The sequence below is a fragment of the Haliotis rufescens genome, unplaced genomic scaffold, assembly GCF_023055435.1.
Source record: "Haliotis rufescens isolate VD_foot unplaced genomic scaffold, xgHalRufe1.0.p SCAF_5, whole genome shotgun sequence".
NCBI classification, from domain to species: Eukaryota; Metazoa; Mollusca; class Gastropoda; order Lepetellida; family Haliotidae; genus Haliotis; species Haliotis rufescens.
In genome coordinates, this window is record NW_025964223.1 from 61,359,703 (window position 1) to 61,377,757 (window position 18,055).

The 18,055-nt window shown below is 39.4% G+C and overlaps 1 protein-coding gene across 1 annotated transcript in view; it reads left to right on the top strand.

Moving 5' to 3' along the window:
• Positions 1–17,691, top strand: part of LOC124143832 (relaxin receptor 2-like) — a 109,907-nt gene extending 92,216 nt beyond the window's left edge. The window contains exons 16-17 of the mRNA XM_046512949.2: positions 8,620–8,858; positions 14,386–17,691. Of these exons, the coding sequence (XP_046368905.1) occupies positions 8,620–8,858; positions 14,386–14,574 (428 nt within the window). The 3' untranslated portion in view covers positions 14,575–17,691. The remainder of the gene's footprint in view (positions 1–8,619; positions 8,859–14,385) is intronic.
• The last annotated feature ends 364 nt before the right edge of the window (positions 17,692–18,055 follow it).

Consider the following 18,055-nt stretch of genomic DNA (forward strand, 5'->3'; position numbering starts at 1 on the left):
TTCTTTGCTGAAACTACATTTGATAAAACGTAAAAGCAGCACAACGAATTTCACATTGGCGATATACAGTGCGTAGATTACACGACTATAAAAATACATGTTTACTTGTATAACTGTTTTTGCATTTGTGAAGAATGTGTTTTTTTAAACCTATTATCTTTCAGAAGGTTAATATTTTATGTAGTCAAGAAGATACTAAATCATAACGTAAAGGTTGAAAAATACATGCAGTTGCCATTGTGATTGATGGCGGAAAGAGAGAAGTATATTCATACTTTTAGCGGCTGTCTTTGAAATAAACAAACAAACAAAAAGCATAAAAAAGCCAATGTTTATACGTTTGCTTTTTCGATGCTATTTTAAGGGATAGTGTCATTTACAATTATATATTACATACAGTGGCTGTATGCATTGCTACATGTGCAAGAAAGGGTGTACTATTCCATATATCGGAATCCCTCGCAGAAGAGTCAGCGCTATAAACAAGCGATACGCTGGTGTAATTAAGATGAAGTGAGAGATGGCACCAAGATAGTGTGTTGTTTAGTGGTTCTGTTGCTCCTTGGTTCAGCAGCACATATGCACGTGTATCAGTAAAGACATTTACAGCCTCCATCTGGGAAAACGCAATATAAACAAGGTATTTTAAACCGCAGCAAATTAAATCTCAAGTAGTTCAGGTCACCCTGTGTCTATGTCAACGGAACAGGAGGACACTGTGGCCGCGTTGACATTCCTTGACGCCATCTTGAAGAAAATGTCATTCATCGTAATTTCATTAAGGCAGCCAGGCATGATTTGCTGTAACTGGTTATCTTTCCATCCCCTGCATTTGATGGCATCCTGTTACACAATACCGCATCTTTTTCGTTTAGTTTGTACCGAGAATACGAAAAGATACATTTTATAGACTATATTTAAAAAAAATACTTTTTTTCGAAGGAAATTGGATTGGTTTGCTATATTAAGAACATCGAATTGATGTTTTACTAAGTCTTCATCACAGTATTCGAAGTTGCTTTTGTTTTTCAGACCATTTGATATTGACGTACATAATTTGATAATGACGTACACAGTTTGATAATGAAGAACGTCATTTGATAGTGGCGTGACATTTGATAATAAAGTACACCCTTTAAAGTACAGCAGGAAAGATGTATTGAGTCTGGTTACATTCTACAATGCAGAACATCAAGTGCAGAACATTATAGTGAACACTGAACAGCATACAAACAGTAAGAATATGGATCCAAGAATGTACTCTTTGTCCTACAGCCATTCAGTCACTAACTGTGAAAATACTATATTTATATAGGCATTAGTGTTTAATCTCATTACCAGCATTGTATTCTTAACAGAAAATATGACATAGATTAAACAGATCAACCCTTCAATCCACACTTTACTAATATTACATTATAACACTGAGACACTTGGCACCACTCATATTGAGAATATACTCCAGTTAACAGCCTAGGACACCAGTACCGAAGCAAAATGATGCATATACAGTCAGACCTGCATGTGACGGCCATACTTGCGGAAGTTAGAAGTAAACAAGAGTTTGACATTATAACGGGAGTGAATTTGGCCTTACATCGCTTATATCAAACATGAGACAGGTTGAATGTAAGAAAAAAATATTCCAAAACTGATCCCATCTTAGGGATCGAATCTGTTTTTAGAGAGAGTACTTTAACCTCTAGACTACCCAAACGTAGCGATATTAAAGGGATTGATAAAGGTATAAATACATCCAGGTTTGTTACATAAACGTTTAGCGTTATCAAATTGGTTTTAAAACGAGATTATAGCATGGTGGTAAATGAGATGAGTTTGTTTTCGGCCAAGGGTGTTGCAATTGTGATGACATTGTTTTAATAAAGTATCAATGAAATAAAAGTGCCAATAGTTCCATAATCACATGAAACATCTCCCTAAAATAGGGTCCATTGTACAATTCTGACAATGTTATAAGCATTTGTTTACGAATCGAAGTGTTGATCCTAGATGTTCGCGGAAAGGTGAGCTTGCACCCATCATAAACACATGCAAAGGCAAGTCAATTGCAATTTGTTCACCTGAAAAACAAAACGGGAACATATGGTAGAAGTCAAAATAGCGAATTGCACTAGACATCAATTTTGTCACTGATGCATCAAATTTTGAAATGTCCTCCACATGTCTAATACAACACTTTTGAAAGCTTTGCAAAAGCCTTGAATTCTTTAACCATGATCTAAAACTTGAGGACGATTCGTATGACGCTTTTCGTATGAATCTCCGAAGGAAGATCATGTTCGATTGTACCTAAAGAATTGTAAAATGTAAACACTAAAGGCAAGAACTGTTCTTTGATATATTGGTAGAAGGAACATGCACGTGTTGAAAAGAGAAAATTCATTTTTGACAATAACTTTCATAACGGATTTCAAATGTTTTGCATATTTCAAAAAGCATGTGAATCATGTGGGCCATAAAGTGTCCTTATCATTCCGGACCCTTTATAAACAGTCATTATGAGGTAACACCAGGTGTTCGCGAAACGGGCGAGCATCTCCTCCCCGATCGGTAACAGCCGCTGTGCGAGTAAGATTGTGGCTGGTACACATTTGGCCATGTATATAAAAGTCACGCCGGTCGTAGTGCGCGTTGAATGTATGATCTATATTCTCCGGCTGTGCTAGACCCTGTCAGATACTAGATCATACTACAGAGATGGCGTTACAATTTAGAACTCGTAGACGCTCATAGAGAACCTATTTGCATCATCAATAATACCTATAACGTCTTGAAGCATCTTTAAATCACCGTGTATCACTGCTCGGGCAGTTTCAATTTGGTGGTGGAGTGGTGTAATTTTTTCAGGTCTTAAATTATGATCTCAAAATAACCCACATCCATCATATGGACATTTTATTAACTATGTCATATGTATCTGTCAGGGCATTATTGCTCCGTGAACGACCAAAACGAATCATAATAAAGACACAGCTATTTTAGATTTACATAAGGTTTACATTACTATCCTAGCTACCTACTTTAAAGCTTCTCAGGTCTTAATGACTGCAGATAAACACTGTACAAGTCGCCATATGGGTAAACTCCCTACACTGCCAGGTATCTTTACAGAATGACATTATCGCCAATCTCCTGTAGGTTACGTTATCAAGCCCCATTGGTGGCTGTAATAAGATTTGTGGTGAGATAGATAACCTTCTTGCTCCACTGGCAGCGGGGTGTGTATCTACAGCCTGCACTAGCTGCCCTTGCGATGGACCTCATCGATGCCATAAGCGTTGGAGATGCTCCTTTAAGATAAAGGCAAAATGTCTTAGGTTTATACGTGTGGCTCTCGCAGTTCACATAGTATTAGGTGCTGATTAATTTCCAGGATGCTTTTTGATTATTTAAGAAATAAAAGACGAGTAAGAGTTCTTAAGGGTAGCAACGACCACGAGTCGGTTATTTCTTATATACGATGTCAATATTATAAAAAGCCTCTTTAAGGATGTTTATAAAATGTACAAGCTTAAAACATATTCACCCGTATTTCAATAATGACGCCTCCCTGAATACAATCCGACCTCAGCAATGTCGACAAGTCCATTTTATGAACAGGGGGTTTACGTTTGCTATTTTCCGGATATTCTCACAATTTTCACGTTGATTATCTGTACCTTTTCTCCAGATACCGATTGTCATATATATATCTCCCACTCTTGAATGCGATCGTTCGGGCATTGTGCTCATCTGCGTTGCCCAGCTACATCTATGGAGAACAACTCACTAGACATTTCCCTCTCAAAAGTAACGACGTCACAATTTGCGAGCGCAGGTTCAAATCTCCAGAAATGACGTCATGATAGAACAATGTTTTATAGCTTCGTCCTTCGTGGTTCTTTGCGATTTATTGCGTAGCTATATTATATTTCTGATTAGGCGATTGAATGGGCAATTTAATGAGGCAAGACTATAATCACAAATCACCCTCAGGATAGAAATGATCTGAATTACATAGCACTTGATTGCCGTGTGTCTGTCGCAGTACATATCTATCAAGTGCACGCTGATTTCAAGGATACTCATTGATTATTTCTGATTTGGCGACTGAAGAGTCGACTGTTTAATGAAGCCAGATTATTATCAAAGATCAGCCTTACGATCAAATAGATGTGAATTATGAGTTACATGCATGATCAAATTAAGCATGATATTGCGATTGATATAAGTTGGAATTTGTACGCAGGGTTTAAAACATACAGAGTTTGTTCATAACGGTTAAATTGCATAGAAATTTGTGGGAATAATGTGTTTAGAATATGTATGTGACTGCGTGGATGAAGAGGGTTTCTTATTTGTCACAACACACATTAACCACTTGAATGTGATTTTAACTCGACAACATTCAGTAACGTCATCAACATCATCATCATTATCATCATTAGTCGTTACAGAATTTCTATCGAGTTAATATAAAGCGTAATTAGTTTGCTGACCGGCCAGTACGGACGTAATGACGCCGTAAGGTCTAAGTGGTTGTAATGTGTTCACCATGTCACCTTATTCCGCGCTATGCGGAGTTGCGTCCCTTAGGAGCGTCAGAAACCTGTGACCGTGGGTTCGAGACCCTGTTCGTCGTAAATATGTTTCTAGATTTGACAGCGCAAAACCCCTTCTCAAGGGTATCACCAAAAGGGTAACGGGGCGGTCGGGTAGCCTAGTGGTTGAAGCGTTCGCTCGTCACGCCGAAGACCCGGGTTCGATTTCCGACATGGGTACACTGTGTGAAGCCCATTTCTGGTGTCCCCCGCCGTGATATTGCTGGAATATTGCTAAAAGCGGCGTAAAACCATTTTCACTCACTCACTCATTCACCAAAATTGTAAAGGTCAAGGACCTGCGTGACCCCCCTCTCCCTCCCTCCACCTGCCCCGTCCCCCCATCTTCGATTATGTTTTGTTTGTTTGGTTGTTGCTTAACGCTGCACTCGTCAATGTTCCACAAAAGATGGCGGCCTGTCTGGACCATACAATCCAGTGATCGATATTATGAGCAACGATCCACGCCTTCGTGACCCATCAAGTCGACACGCTGTTACTGAAATACTGTACAAAGTGGTGTTAGAACCAAACTTATTCACTCACTCACTCACTCACTCCTGACTGAATCCTCTGGTGGACAAGGGTCTATAACTTTAGCCTGTTGTCACATACATTACACCCTTGTAACTTCAAAAATCGTAATGACGAATTCTTTACATTCGTTATGAGATGAACGCTCGTGTACAGGACCATTTAGCTCGTAAACGTCCAAACTGTCCGCTGTTAACACATTCCACTTACTGGTTCCATTAAAGGCCCTACACGCATCATACAATGCAAGACAGACCGGCTTCAGTGCCGGTGCGAGAGAAGATGCGAACATTTGAGTGGTAAAAGATTACAATTACTGGCAAATATTTCATACATGACATTCCTTCGATGTGACATAGCATATGTTTTATTTTATTTAATTCTATAACATATTGCATTTCTATAATTTGCTGTATGACGCTGACGTATAACACTGACACCATATAAATTTTTAAGTATTTCCCTTGAATAGTTAAGCCTAAGGGTCTATCTCAATGCCCTTGTGGGACGGTTGGGTATCCAAAGAGAGGGTTCGATTCTCTACATGAGTACGTGGGCGAAACCAATTTCTGGTGTTACCCGCGGTGATAGTGCTTGAATATTGCTAAAACCATGTTAAAACATGCTCACTCACTCACTCACTCACTCACTCACTCAGTGCCCTTGACGTTATGAATATAACCCACAAGGTAACGACATTTCTCAAGCCTACCTTATTTACTTGATTCCTCTATTTCTCAAAACAATTGGTTGGTGTTTGAAATAGAAAAAAGACTATTCGATTACCTTTTTGTTTTTGTAAGAAAGGAAAGAAATGATTTTGTAAGAAACGTTTGAGGAAAACATAAAATTTCAAATTGTCTTTTTCAATTTTCAAATGAATGTTAATGTTTTCAACGTGAATGGGTCATTACTGGTCATTGTAAAACGAATGGGATTATGTGCTGCAATCTGATTGGTTGAAAAACGTTGTCCGATCGGAGACCACGCTTGGAAATCTTCTTGACTATTCACTGCTTTTCATGGTAAATATCATCTCAAATGTGAAAAACGGGACACTTGGCCTGGTAGTTAGAATACCGCGTACACTACATTTTGCATTTGATTGATTACTTATGAAAATACCCTTCGATTTCTGCTAACACTCTGCTAACCAGTTCAGTTCCGTTATCACGGAAGCATAAGACGGCATCCAATACATAATGACGTCATGACATCCCGTGACATCAGATCATTCCAGTGTTACGGAAAATTACTGAAAACGTATACAATGTATTTTACAAAGTCGATCAGCAGTATATGCTTTCATATTTGCGAGTTTTATTGAGTATTGATGCCCAGAAATGCTAGCCAGAGGTTTTCAATGTTAAGATTGTCATTCATCAAACACTCAATAACATCAACCAATCAGGGACACCCATTGGTCATACCCTAATACGGTATATTCCAGTGGTGTCAGTCAGGCTGGGATGCAAATGTTTATTCATAAGCATGATTATCAGGCTTAAATATACAAAATTCAAAGTGGAATTGTATAGTCTTGCTTTTTGAGTCGGCACATCCGCAAACCAAGACATAAAAGTAAAACTCCCCAGGGAGTATTCACATAGACTATTAAGGACATATGGTTTCTACATACATGTAAATATATTTATCATCACAAAGTGGCTTCCACAGTACATATCGCATAGGTGAGACCTAGTGATGTCTCCCAGGAAATATCTCTTCAATGAAATTGCGTCACAGTGCTTTACAGACCATTGTGACGTCATAGCTACCATGACGTCACAATGAAAGTACATCATTAGTCTCTCTGCGACTGGAGCAGGTTAGCTATATGTTTTACACACAAGATGAGGTATTACAGTTTACAAGATCTATTACAATGACTTATGTAAAATTAGTTAAAAATCCAGATTTAATGGAATAAAAACATATTGAAAACCAAGGAGTCAGTATTTCATACAATTAATATCTAATTACTAACTAAAACGTAAAGAAAAAAGAGACGTTTTTAACTATTTCATTTGAAAAATCATGACATGACAAGGCGCCGCGTTTTGCTGTGCAGAGTGTCGTCCCTTGGACACGCCAGAAAACTATGATTGTGGGTGGGAATCCCGGTTCGCCCCGAATATGTTTCTAGGTTTGTCAGCACCATACCCGTGCTCGTGGGTTTCACCGAAGTGGTAAACGTCCGAGACCTGCATCACTTCGGGCTTTCCTCCTACATTAATCTGATGCCCCGCGATATAACTGGAATACTGTTAAAAGCAGCGTTAAACCCAAGTCACTCAGTCACTTGAGTATATCGTCAGAAATATCATTACGCGAATCCACTTATCCCAAACAATCGTGGTACATGTGCAGACAAAGATTATGGGTCTATTTTCCAAGGACACATAGACACTTCACCACCAAGCAACTGGATAATAGGGACTCTTGAATTGGGCTCTGATGTCCTAAACATTACGAAAACCGCTTTATTACCGTGTGTCTGGCCGATTACATTTGCCGGCTCCGTTCATCTCGCGGCGCGTTGGGAGGAACATTCGCCGAGAACCTTGGGACCTGTGCCAAGGGGTGATGAGCGGAGATGCTGAGTGAATACTTCTTTATGCCCGAAGTTCCTGTACCCTTGTGTAAAAAGTCAAACATGTGTTCAAGAGGAATGTAGTCGTCGTTAATAATGAGACATCTTCTTGAGACGTGTCTGTGATCTCAGTGTCACGTTTGCATTTTACATTCGTTGAAGCTTACATCAAACCGGAGTCAGTATGCTTTGGTTTGAGTTGGGTATTCATGTTAAAACTGCGGCATGATATCTCAATCGGCAAGCATTACAAAACCCGCATTAGGTCGGACTAGCAACACGCACACGCGCACACGCGCACGCATACACAAGCGCACACACACGCAGCCTATTTCAGCTACACTCACTCACTTGCATCCGACATCATTTTGGTCACTGATACGTCAAGGTTGGAAATGTCCTCAACATGCCTACATATTGCCTCTTTGATCACTGTTTTACAGCTTCGCACAGTGTCAGAGATAGACGTCATTTTTACAGGGATGGTCATGAAATGGATCGATTAAAAGTTAACGATTAAAAGTCCATTTAAGTTCTTTTCGTGACATAAACGAGGACATTTATGAACTCGTATATATTAGAGAAAATAGATGTAATATAATCTCAAAATGAAATGTAACCACGGGAATATATATTTCAATATACATGCATCTTTCTATTTTATGCATATTTGTATATATATGCTGCGTTTCGTGTCTCATAGCTGTAGGCCATAAGGCCCGATATTGTATACTTGGTATTTATAATTTGTAGTCATACGTGCAGTTGACAACGTGTGACACTTTAAATAACTTTTCTTCTTCTTCTTCTTCTTCTTCTTCTTCTTCTTCTTCTTCTTCTTCTTAACTCACTGGAATGTACAAAGTTCAGTTCGTATATTTGTTTTCGAAGGTGTCAAGATCAGCGGTGACCTGTATGCGTGGGTGGTTGTGTTTGTGCTGCCAGTGAACAGCGCCCTCAACCCGCTCCTGTACACCATCACCACCAAGCTGTTCAAGCAGAAACTGTTCTCCAAGTTCTCCTCTGTTGTGTGGAGGCCCCAGGTCAACAAGGAGTCCTCTCAGTCAATGTCCAGTGCCAGGGCAAACAGGACGTCGGTCAGTCAGCGCAATGCCCTGAATGACGTGGAGGTGAGTCTGCTTTAGCCTCGGATATCTCGAACCTCCTAACATCACACCTCGATATCTCAAACTTACTTATCATCAATCTCGTTTCCTCGATAGCTTGAACTCCTTACATCGAGACTCGTTAGCTTAATAAAAACGACAATAACATTTCCATAACCATAAGAAATCTCTGCTAAAAGCTGTCCATTATACGAATCCGACGATATGCCATGCATCAACAATGATTTAGAGAGTCTCTCTATGATCGGGAATCTCTTCGCTTTCAGACACCTTTTACAATAATGACCGTTTGGTAATGTGCAGAATAATCAATACGCCATTACGTATCACCTTTCCCTTGGGATTTAAGATTTTAAGGTCTTCGTACTAACACTGCCAGTGGAGATCCGAGGTAGAACAGGCCCAAACTTGCTGTAAAAGGCGACTGTGCTTGTCGTTAGAGGCGACTAACGGGATCGTGTGGTCAGGCTCGCTGACTTGGTTGATGCATGTCACCGCCGTCATATAGCTGGAATATTGCTGAGCTCGGCGTTACACAGCAAACAAACAAACAAATTCGTACTTACAGGATTCCTGCACTTGGGATAGATAACCCTGAATTCCTTAAGTTCGTAGATTATTCTCCAAATTCTCCAACTTATGTATGGAATGGTAGCTGAGGAGTTTGTTTGATTACACAAGGCGCCTGATTGACTTGACTTAAGCTCATTGTGATGAAGATACATCGACGTTACCAAACAAACACTGGTCGAAAAAAAAGATAAAATATGGGTTCAAAAACACCATCATAATCCATTAAACGGGGGAGCTGTGGAAGGAAATTGTACCTCTGGTTTAGAAGAGCACACCATGACGTCATCAGGTTGTCTCTTGCTATGAACCATTGGTTTGTCGGGTCCAAACTCGATAATTTACACGTCGTCAAGATAGAGCTGGAAAATGGCTGACTGTGAGGTTTTCAATATTCATTTTCTCACTTAACCTCAAACAGACCACCCCTATGCCGACCCTGAGATCCCATCGAGCACGGAATGCATTGTGTATCATATTATCTGAACCAAGTGCCATCAGTACAGATCAGCATTGCTGCTACTGCAGGATTGTAAACACGAGTAGACTCGCCTGTGTTCTGTATAGAAAAAAACCATATTTGTTACGGACGAAATGTAAAACACATTGCTTCTGTTTTGGCACCATCCTCACTGCTGTATCACCCGGTCGGCTGGGATATCAGGCCCACGCAATGCTTTGATGCATCACAAGCACCTACAAGGAGTCATTACGTGAGACCGCTTCTATCACCGTGACAGGAGAGTTATGTCCATGGCCCTTTTGCTCTTTAAAATATGAAAAACAAGTGAAGTTTCTTTTCGCAATTGTCTATTATCAGCAGGCGCTTAACAATACAACATTACACGACTCTAATGCACCATAAAAATACAGTTGTTCTTATAATTAAGCGTACGGAATATGATAGTCGTAGGTTATGTTTATCGTTGTGTGTAGGGTACAAAGTAATTGATCAACCCGTGGTGAGTGGTGCTCCTTGTTGGTGGGAAAAGATGTGACTAAAAATAGTCAGTATTTAACAGAGCTGTCATTTCTTATGATGGAAAACCTATAGGAGTCCGTCACGTAACAGTCGATCCTCATCTGTATGAAGTCAAGCAAACAAATGAGTTCGTGGCAGTCCTTTGATGTGTGAAGTAAGACAAATATTCAGTCCGTGACAGGGCTGTAAGTCTTTATCGTTGATGTATGAAATAGAACAAGTATATTCATTCCGTGATAGGGCCGTCGTTCCCTATTGTTGATGTATGAAGTAAAACAAGTATATTCATTCAGTGATATGGCTGTCGTTTCTTATTGTTGATGTATAAAGTAAAACAAGTATATTCATTCCGTGAAAGGGCTGTCGTACCTTATTGTTGATGTAAAAGTAAAACAAGTATATTCATTCCGTGATAGGGCTGTCGTTCTTATTGTTGATGTATGAAGTAAAACATGTATATTCATTCCGTGATATGGCTGTCGTTCTTATTGTTGATGTATGAAGTAAAACATGTATATTTATTCCGTGATAGGGCTGTCGTTCCTTATTGTTGTTGTATGAAGTAAAACAAGTATATTTATTCTGTGATAGGGCTGTCGTTCCTTATTGTTGATGTATTAAGTAAAACAAGTATATTCATTCCGTGATAGGGCTGTCGTTCCTTATTGTTGATGTATGAAGTAAAACAAGTATATTTATTCCGTGATATGGCCGTCGTTCCTTATTGTTGTAGTATGAAGTAAAACAAGTATATTCATTCCGTGATAGGGCTGTTGTTCCTTATTGTTGATGTATGAAGTAAAACAAGTATATTTATTCCGTGATATGGCTGTTGTTCCTTATTGTTGATGTATGAAGTAAAACAAGTATATTTATTCCGTGATAGGGCTGTTGTTCCTTATTGTTGTAGTATGAAGTAACACATATATAATCACATATATAAAATAGCTACGCGATAAATCGCAAAGAACAATGAAGAACGAAGCGTGGTTTATTTCACGATAAAACATTGTTCTATCATGACGTCATTTCTGGAGACTCGAACATGCGCTCGGAACATGATTACGTAAATTGGGCGTCGTTCTTTTTGAGAGGGAAAATACCAAACGTAACTCCCCTGTTCATAAAACGGATGTGTCCGTCATTGCCGTGGTCGGATTGGATTCAGGGAGTCATCTTTACTTAAATACGGTAAAATAATTTTCAGCTTGTTCATTCTTTCACATCCTTATAGAGGTTGTACTTAATGTTGATACCTCATGGTTTATTCTCCCTGCAGTGTTTTATTGTTCGATAAACAACGATCACGAGTCGTTTATTTCTTAAATATACCAGGCTTAAACTCTGACTTCTTTATAATAAAAAGGAAGGGACATCCTTCCCTAGTTTTGTACTCGTATCTTCGTGGATGGCTTTTTGGTGTTGAGCCAATTTTCTGCAAGTACTTAATCACAGCAGGTTTCTCAAGTTTGTCCATTCTCCAAAGGTTACAGACACCTGCTTATGTTACTGACCCGTCGCAGCGTAAACTTTGTGTTGATATACCTCTGTGACATCATGTGATGTACATGCAAAAATGTTTCACTTTTGCTTCCTTATACATGTTATCAATGTTATTAATCTACCCTCGCATTTACCTGCTTTTTTGTGATTAAACTGTGAAACAGACAAGACCCGAACTCTCATGCAGTGTACAAAACTGAACGATTACAAGCAAAACAATGTTGCATAATAGAAAAGCTGCAAATCAAGCTTCGATTCTTTTTGTCAGTACTTAGACAATACAAGCAAAAAGCACTTAATTTTATGAACGCTTCATTAATTTTCTTTTTCATCACGCTCGCACACAGCTGCAGAGCGTCAATGGTATTTCAAAAGATGACATGCACACACTGATCAATATTTTGATGATATTAATTGATATCATAATGGTTCGACCAATCGATAGCCCGAGTGGATTCCGAGTTAGAAGTGGTCTCCAACAACACATGCTTGTTGTACGAGGCGACAGAATGGATCGAGTGGTAACTCGTTGACCTGGTTGATGCTTGGCATCGTGTATGTCAGGTAACTCCAACCCTCCAGACATCCGGCAGACAATTTCATTTGTCTTGGCATCCAATTGAAGAACTTTTGAGTCATATCAATCTACTGGTACTAGTAAATTGGACTGGGGTTTTCACGTAGCATGCATGGCCATAAGCTTAGGGATAAAATATTACGTATATGTCACATATGAAAGAAAAACCGACGAAGACGAAGTCGGCATCCGCGTACCAGATAAACAGTACAAGACATCCAGCGTACTGCACTGCGGCATCCAGAATACCACTTAACAAGGCTCGGCATCCGGAGTACCAAAAGGCATCCTCTGTTTTGGAGAAGATGTCGCAGATGGGAGATAGCAATATGACAGTTTCAAAGGGAATGACTGACGCACATCATGTTTCAGAGCTAAACGTCTCCTACACATATGTGAACAAGTTTCGAAGGAAGTCGGGTGACATTTACAATACTAGTAATAATGATAGTAATCAAGGAAATGAGGAGTGTGTCGAAAAGTTGTAGCGCAGATAAAAGGCTATTAGCATGTATTCCTATCTCTCACACATAAGATGCGCGAAAAACAAAAGAAAGAAAAGTTAAGTTTGTCTTGTCAAGAATCGAATGTTACGGCCGTCGTAGGGCAGGGGTACTGCTTTGCCGTGTCAGGCAGCACACTTTTTGTATGCAGAGATGGCGAATGCCATAGCCACCTGTAGAGCAAGACGTGCTTACCCTTTTCCCAAGCACCTGGGCCCATTTGCACAAAGCGATCTTAGCACTAAGATGATAGACACTCTAATACTTTAACATACGCTTGTGGTAGTCTTGACGCTAAAGGGGCGGTCGGGTAGCCTAGTGGTTAAAGCGTTCGCTCGTCACGCCGAAGACCCGGGTTCGATTCCCGACATGGGTCCATGTGTGAAGCCCATTTCTGGTGTCCCCCGCCGTGATATTGCTGGAATATTGCTAAAAGCGGCGTAAAACCATACTCACTCACTCACTCACTCACTTGACGCTAAAATCGCTTGGCGCAAATAGGCCCTGATGTTGTGACTGATTTTTAGTGATCCATTCATATTTTGCTTTTTCGCCTGGAATCTGTTTCGGCTGATTATTCTCTGACTTTAACGTTTTATGTTGTCTTGCCAGTGTCCAGGCTGCTATTGTTGCGTGACAGAGCTGTCAGGAGGCACTTAATTACTGTAACTACTGCGTCTTTCTCTTGCAGCCTGTTAAGGGTCTTTTGAGAAAGGTATTTGTGACTACATCTTTGGAATATCAATATCTGTGTCATATAAAAAATCAAATGAGTGCAAACTAGTGAGTGGCTGAGCTGATGAATAAAATTTGTATGGGCACTAACGCAAATATCACTCCGCGCGCACCAACGTGTTGTTCATGCTATCCGGACGGCATTGTTGACGTCATTCGAACCGCCTTGTAAGGAAATGTCGGAACGACGTCACTTTAGAAACGACGTCATAGCTGAATATTTTTGACGTCATTCGACAATTGTGGTTTTCTAAGCCGGCGGCGGTGGTCAGTGCATTTTTTCTAAAGGATTAAAAATCATGGGAAATAAATAATGGGAAATGATTGTATATGTGTCTCCAACCCGGAACAGGAGTAGTTGAGTGAGTGAGTTGGGTTTAACGCTGCTTTTAACAGTATTTCGGTTATATCACGGCGTGTCAGCTTAATGTGGGAGGAAGGCCCGACGTGATGCTGGTCTTAGGCGTTTACCACTTTGGTGAAATCCACGAACATGGGTTAGTGCTGACAAACCTTGAAAGATAATCGGGACGAGCCGGGATTCGGACCCACGATCATAGAAATGGACGCAACAGCGAATTGCGGCGCCTTAGACGACGTCACCCGCGCCTCCTACCTGCAACAGGAATGCAGTTTAACATATCATAATTTTTGTTTCAGATGCAGTGCCTTAGGAATTATCGTCATGCTAATGGAAGATTGGCTAGTCATAAAAAGAAATCCATATTGAAAAATAAACTTATCAAGAAATGTGAAGTATCGGAGCCTTTAAACGAAGAAGTGAATGGACAAATGTCTCCGCGAGACGAACCTACGAAGCAGACATCTGTGGCGGGGTCACCCCCATAGTGACTATTTGTTAAGGTCAAGGAGCTCAAGGTCAGGACTATCAAGATTATGAGATGTATCTGTACTTACAGACTTCACATGAAGGAGTTTGTGAGTCATGACGAAAGATTCAGCTAATAGAAGCTTGAAGTTCCAAAGTCGCATTATATAGCCACGCAAGGCTTCAAATTCAGCATGAATATTAGTTTGCGTTTTTATGGAAACTATTTTTCTTCACATATGGCATTAGAGAGAGAGAGAGAGAGAGTGAGAGAGAGAGGGAAAGTGAGTGAGTGAGTGAGAGAGAGAGAGAGAGAGAGAGAGAGAGAGAGAGAGAGAGAGAGAGAGAGAGAGAGAGAGATGGACGTATCTGTAAATACTATGTTCTGTATATATGGAGTTACAAAAAAGAAACTCACTATACTATCCTGGGTTATCTATGTCCTCACGTTGATTTTTAAAGGATGTTTCACGGATAAGCTAGCATCTTTGATTTATCATTCATCGTTCAGCTGCTGGTCAATTTACCATGAAAGGTCTATTGAACTGCCAAACTATACACACGTCCTTCACGTTACAGAATGAAACCAAAGACCACACTCACAAAGGAGGTAGGAGTATGGCCATTTTTGTTTAAAATTCAGAAAACTTTCTAATCTCGAGAAGAAAGTTGTCAGACAAGTCCAAATGGCTGAAACTAATATTATCGTTCTTACGCTTCATCGTACCTACCTGGCATGATCAGGTACATAAGCATGGCTAACATGAGTGACAAAAAAACCCTTCAACTTTATTAAACATATATATATGAGCAAGTGCGTGTCCGTTGATGAATATCATACCATATTTTGCAACTCTTTTAATCTTCACCTCCTGAGAAAATATACCCGTGTCAAAGTCTTGCCCCTGATCAAATACGCTTCCTGAAAACCTCTAATATAAATAATTGACACATTTTATCCTTACCTTTCGTATAAACACAGCCGATAACTTTCACAATGATTTTTAACTTTAACTTTTTAACTTTTAACTTTTCATTTCTTAAATTAATCATATCCCAGTGGGACAAATGGTGCCCTTGCTACTTATATAAAGCAATTTTTTTTTCTCAGATTCAAGAAGATGTAATTCCTGTACGTATATGCACGTGACACCATATTATGAGTTAGTATCAATTGTACTTTAGGCCATATGGCCATAATACTGAATAAACCTGTCTGTCTGTCTTGCTATATCTTAAACGTTCCGTTTGAAATCCCGATCACCAAATAAGTAAGGTAAGGTAAGGTAAGGTAAGGTAAGGTAAGGTAAGGTAAGGTAAGGTAAGGTAAGGTAAGGTAAGGTAAGGTAAGGTAAGGTAAGGTAAGGTAAGGTAAGGTAAGGTAAGGTAAGGTAAGTAGTATCCACAAAACGTTGTTACTTCAGGATTGTTTTCGGGATGAGGATACAGATAGCTAGATAGATATTGTATTCGGTATTTAAGGCCACATGGCCCATTGTACAGTTGACATTTTCATTTGTTTTTTGGCGTGATATACATGATATATAAAAAATCTGACAGTGAATATATGTTCAACAATATGGCTATTGATCGTGTAACAGCAGAGTTGTTGGATTTTATTACTGATCATTAACATCTTGTGTTTATACCTATTGGTAAACATCGGAATATATTTTTCTCTAAGATGTTCATGTTTATCACATACTAATAAAACCTGAAATTCATCCTCAATCTCTCCTAATTGTCAGTTTCGTACAGATACTCATTTCAACATCCCTTTTTTCACATCTACATGTACGTCTAGAATTTACATTGAAATTGTGTAATGACCCTCTAAATTTGCACAATGCCTTAAGAAGCGATTTATCATCTAACATACATACATACCTCTCTGGTTCTATAGCAGATGGGGACACAGTGGGCATATGTAAGGAATCAGCCAATGATACAGACAATATTACCATGTGTTATGTTATATCGCTGTCAATCCGTGTATCTAGCCAAACCAGTAGAAGCTCATTATTCTTAGATTATGTCAGTGCGACGTATGTTTTGCTGACAAATGACTGTTAAAATAGTCTTTAACAGCACACTAACGAAGTAAGTTTAAAAAATAAAGACCACGTTTAAAAAAGTTTTTTTTTAAATTTTCATATTGATTTTAATTCGATTTTTAGGTTAAATGAATACAAACAGTTTGCTAAAATACATGTTTCAAATAATGTCCTCCAGATTTTCAGTCGAATGTGGCCATCATAAAAAGACTTCACAAGTCATAAAGAACACTTCCAGCTATTCCGCCACACTGGAGGCTTTGATTATGTGGAAGGTGAGCTGCGTGTATTTATTGATATTGACAGCTTTTCCCAACGGAGAAGAGCATGATTCACCAATCATCTCATCAACCCGCCAAAAACTGAAACCTTTGTAAGACAATATTCATACTATTAAATGTTTGAGTAATTCACTTGCCGAGTGCTAAGCTAAGAAAGAAAATATCTATCGCTGGAACATTAAAGGGCAACAACACTTCAATTTTGAAAGTATTGAAATATGGATGTCTTTTTGCTTCGCGGATTCAAAATTTGCTTTTTATTGGCCCATATTCTCGACTGGTGCTCGGCGCTAATCTGGGGATTACGTGGCCTAATAAAAGATGCACCGGCGAGACGAATCAGTGGTGGCGTAGTGTTGCCTTTTAAGTGTATATTTACTCCACCCGCGTATTCAGCATTTACATTTAATTTTATTTTCCATCGTGTTTGTATTTTGGGCCTAGGACCTAAAGTACAGAATAAATTCTGTCTGTCCGTTTGTCTTAAATGTTCGGTGCGGTTAACGTGCACGTGGCTTTTTCAATGTCCTGCTGATAGGTACCAAGTACATTGTTGAATTGATGACCTTTTGACTGGATAACAAGTACATGCACATGTACCAATGAAGTTTTCATTGGCTAAGAAGAAAATAACCGGCAAAGGTTGGGGATGCATTATAACAGCATCAGAGAGCACAAATATTGCCTCATCACTTCATGGAAATTGTTATCCATCTACCATTTCATAAGTCATATTTCCATTTCTTTCTTATATACCTCAAATATGTATTATTGTTATGTTGCAAAATAAACACTTTTATTACGTCCTAGTTCTGTTGTACAAAACTGCTGGTGTCCCCCGCAGTGTAATTACTAGAATATTGCTTAAAGCGACGTAAACATACTCACTCACTCTGTTGTACATAAAGTGCACCTTGGCATCGTGTTGTAACTGAACCATCTCGCAGACAGAATAGGAAATTTGATCCCCGTGATTGCGGTAAAAGTGTACTGAAAAGGATCGGGTGTTTTCAGTATGAGATATTACATCGACCACTAGTTTGCCTGTTAACCGATGCGTATTACAACATTGACAGACTTATAACGACCCTATATGAAGAGTTTTGAAGTGAGGTCGAGGTCAGTCAGTTTGTTCGCTGCTTGAATAATCGTGTCTGGACCAGACA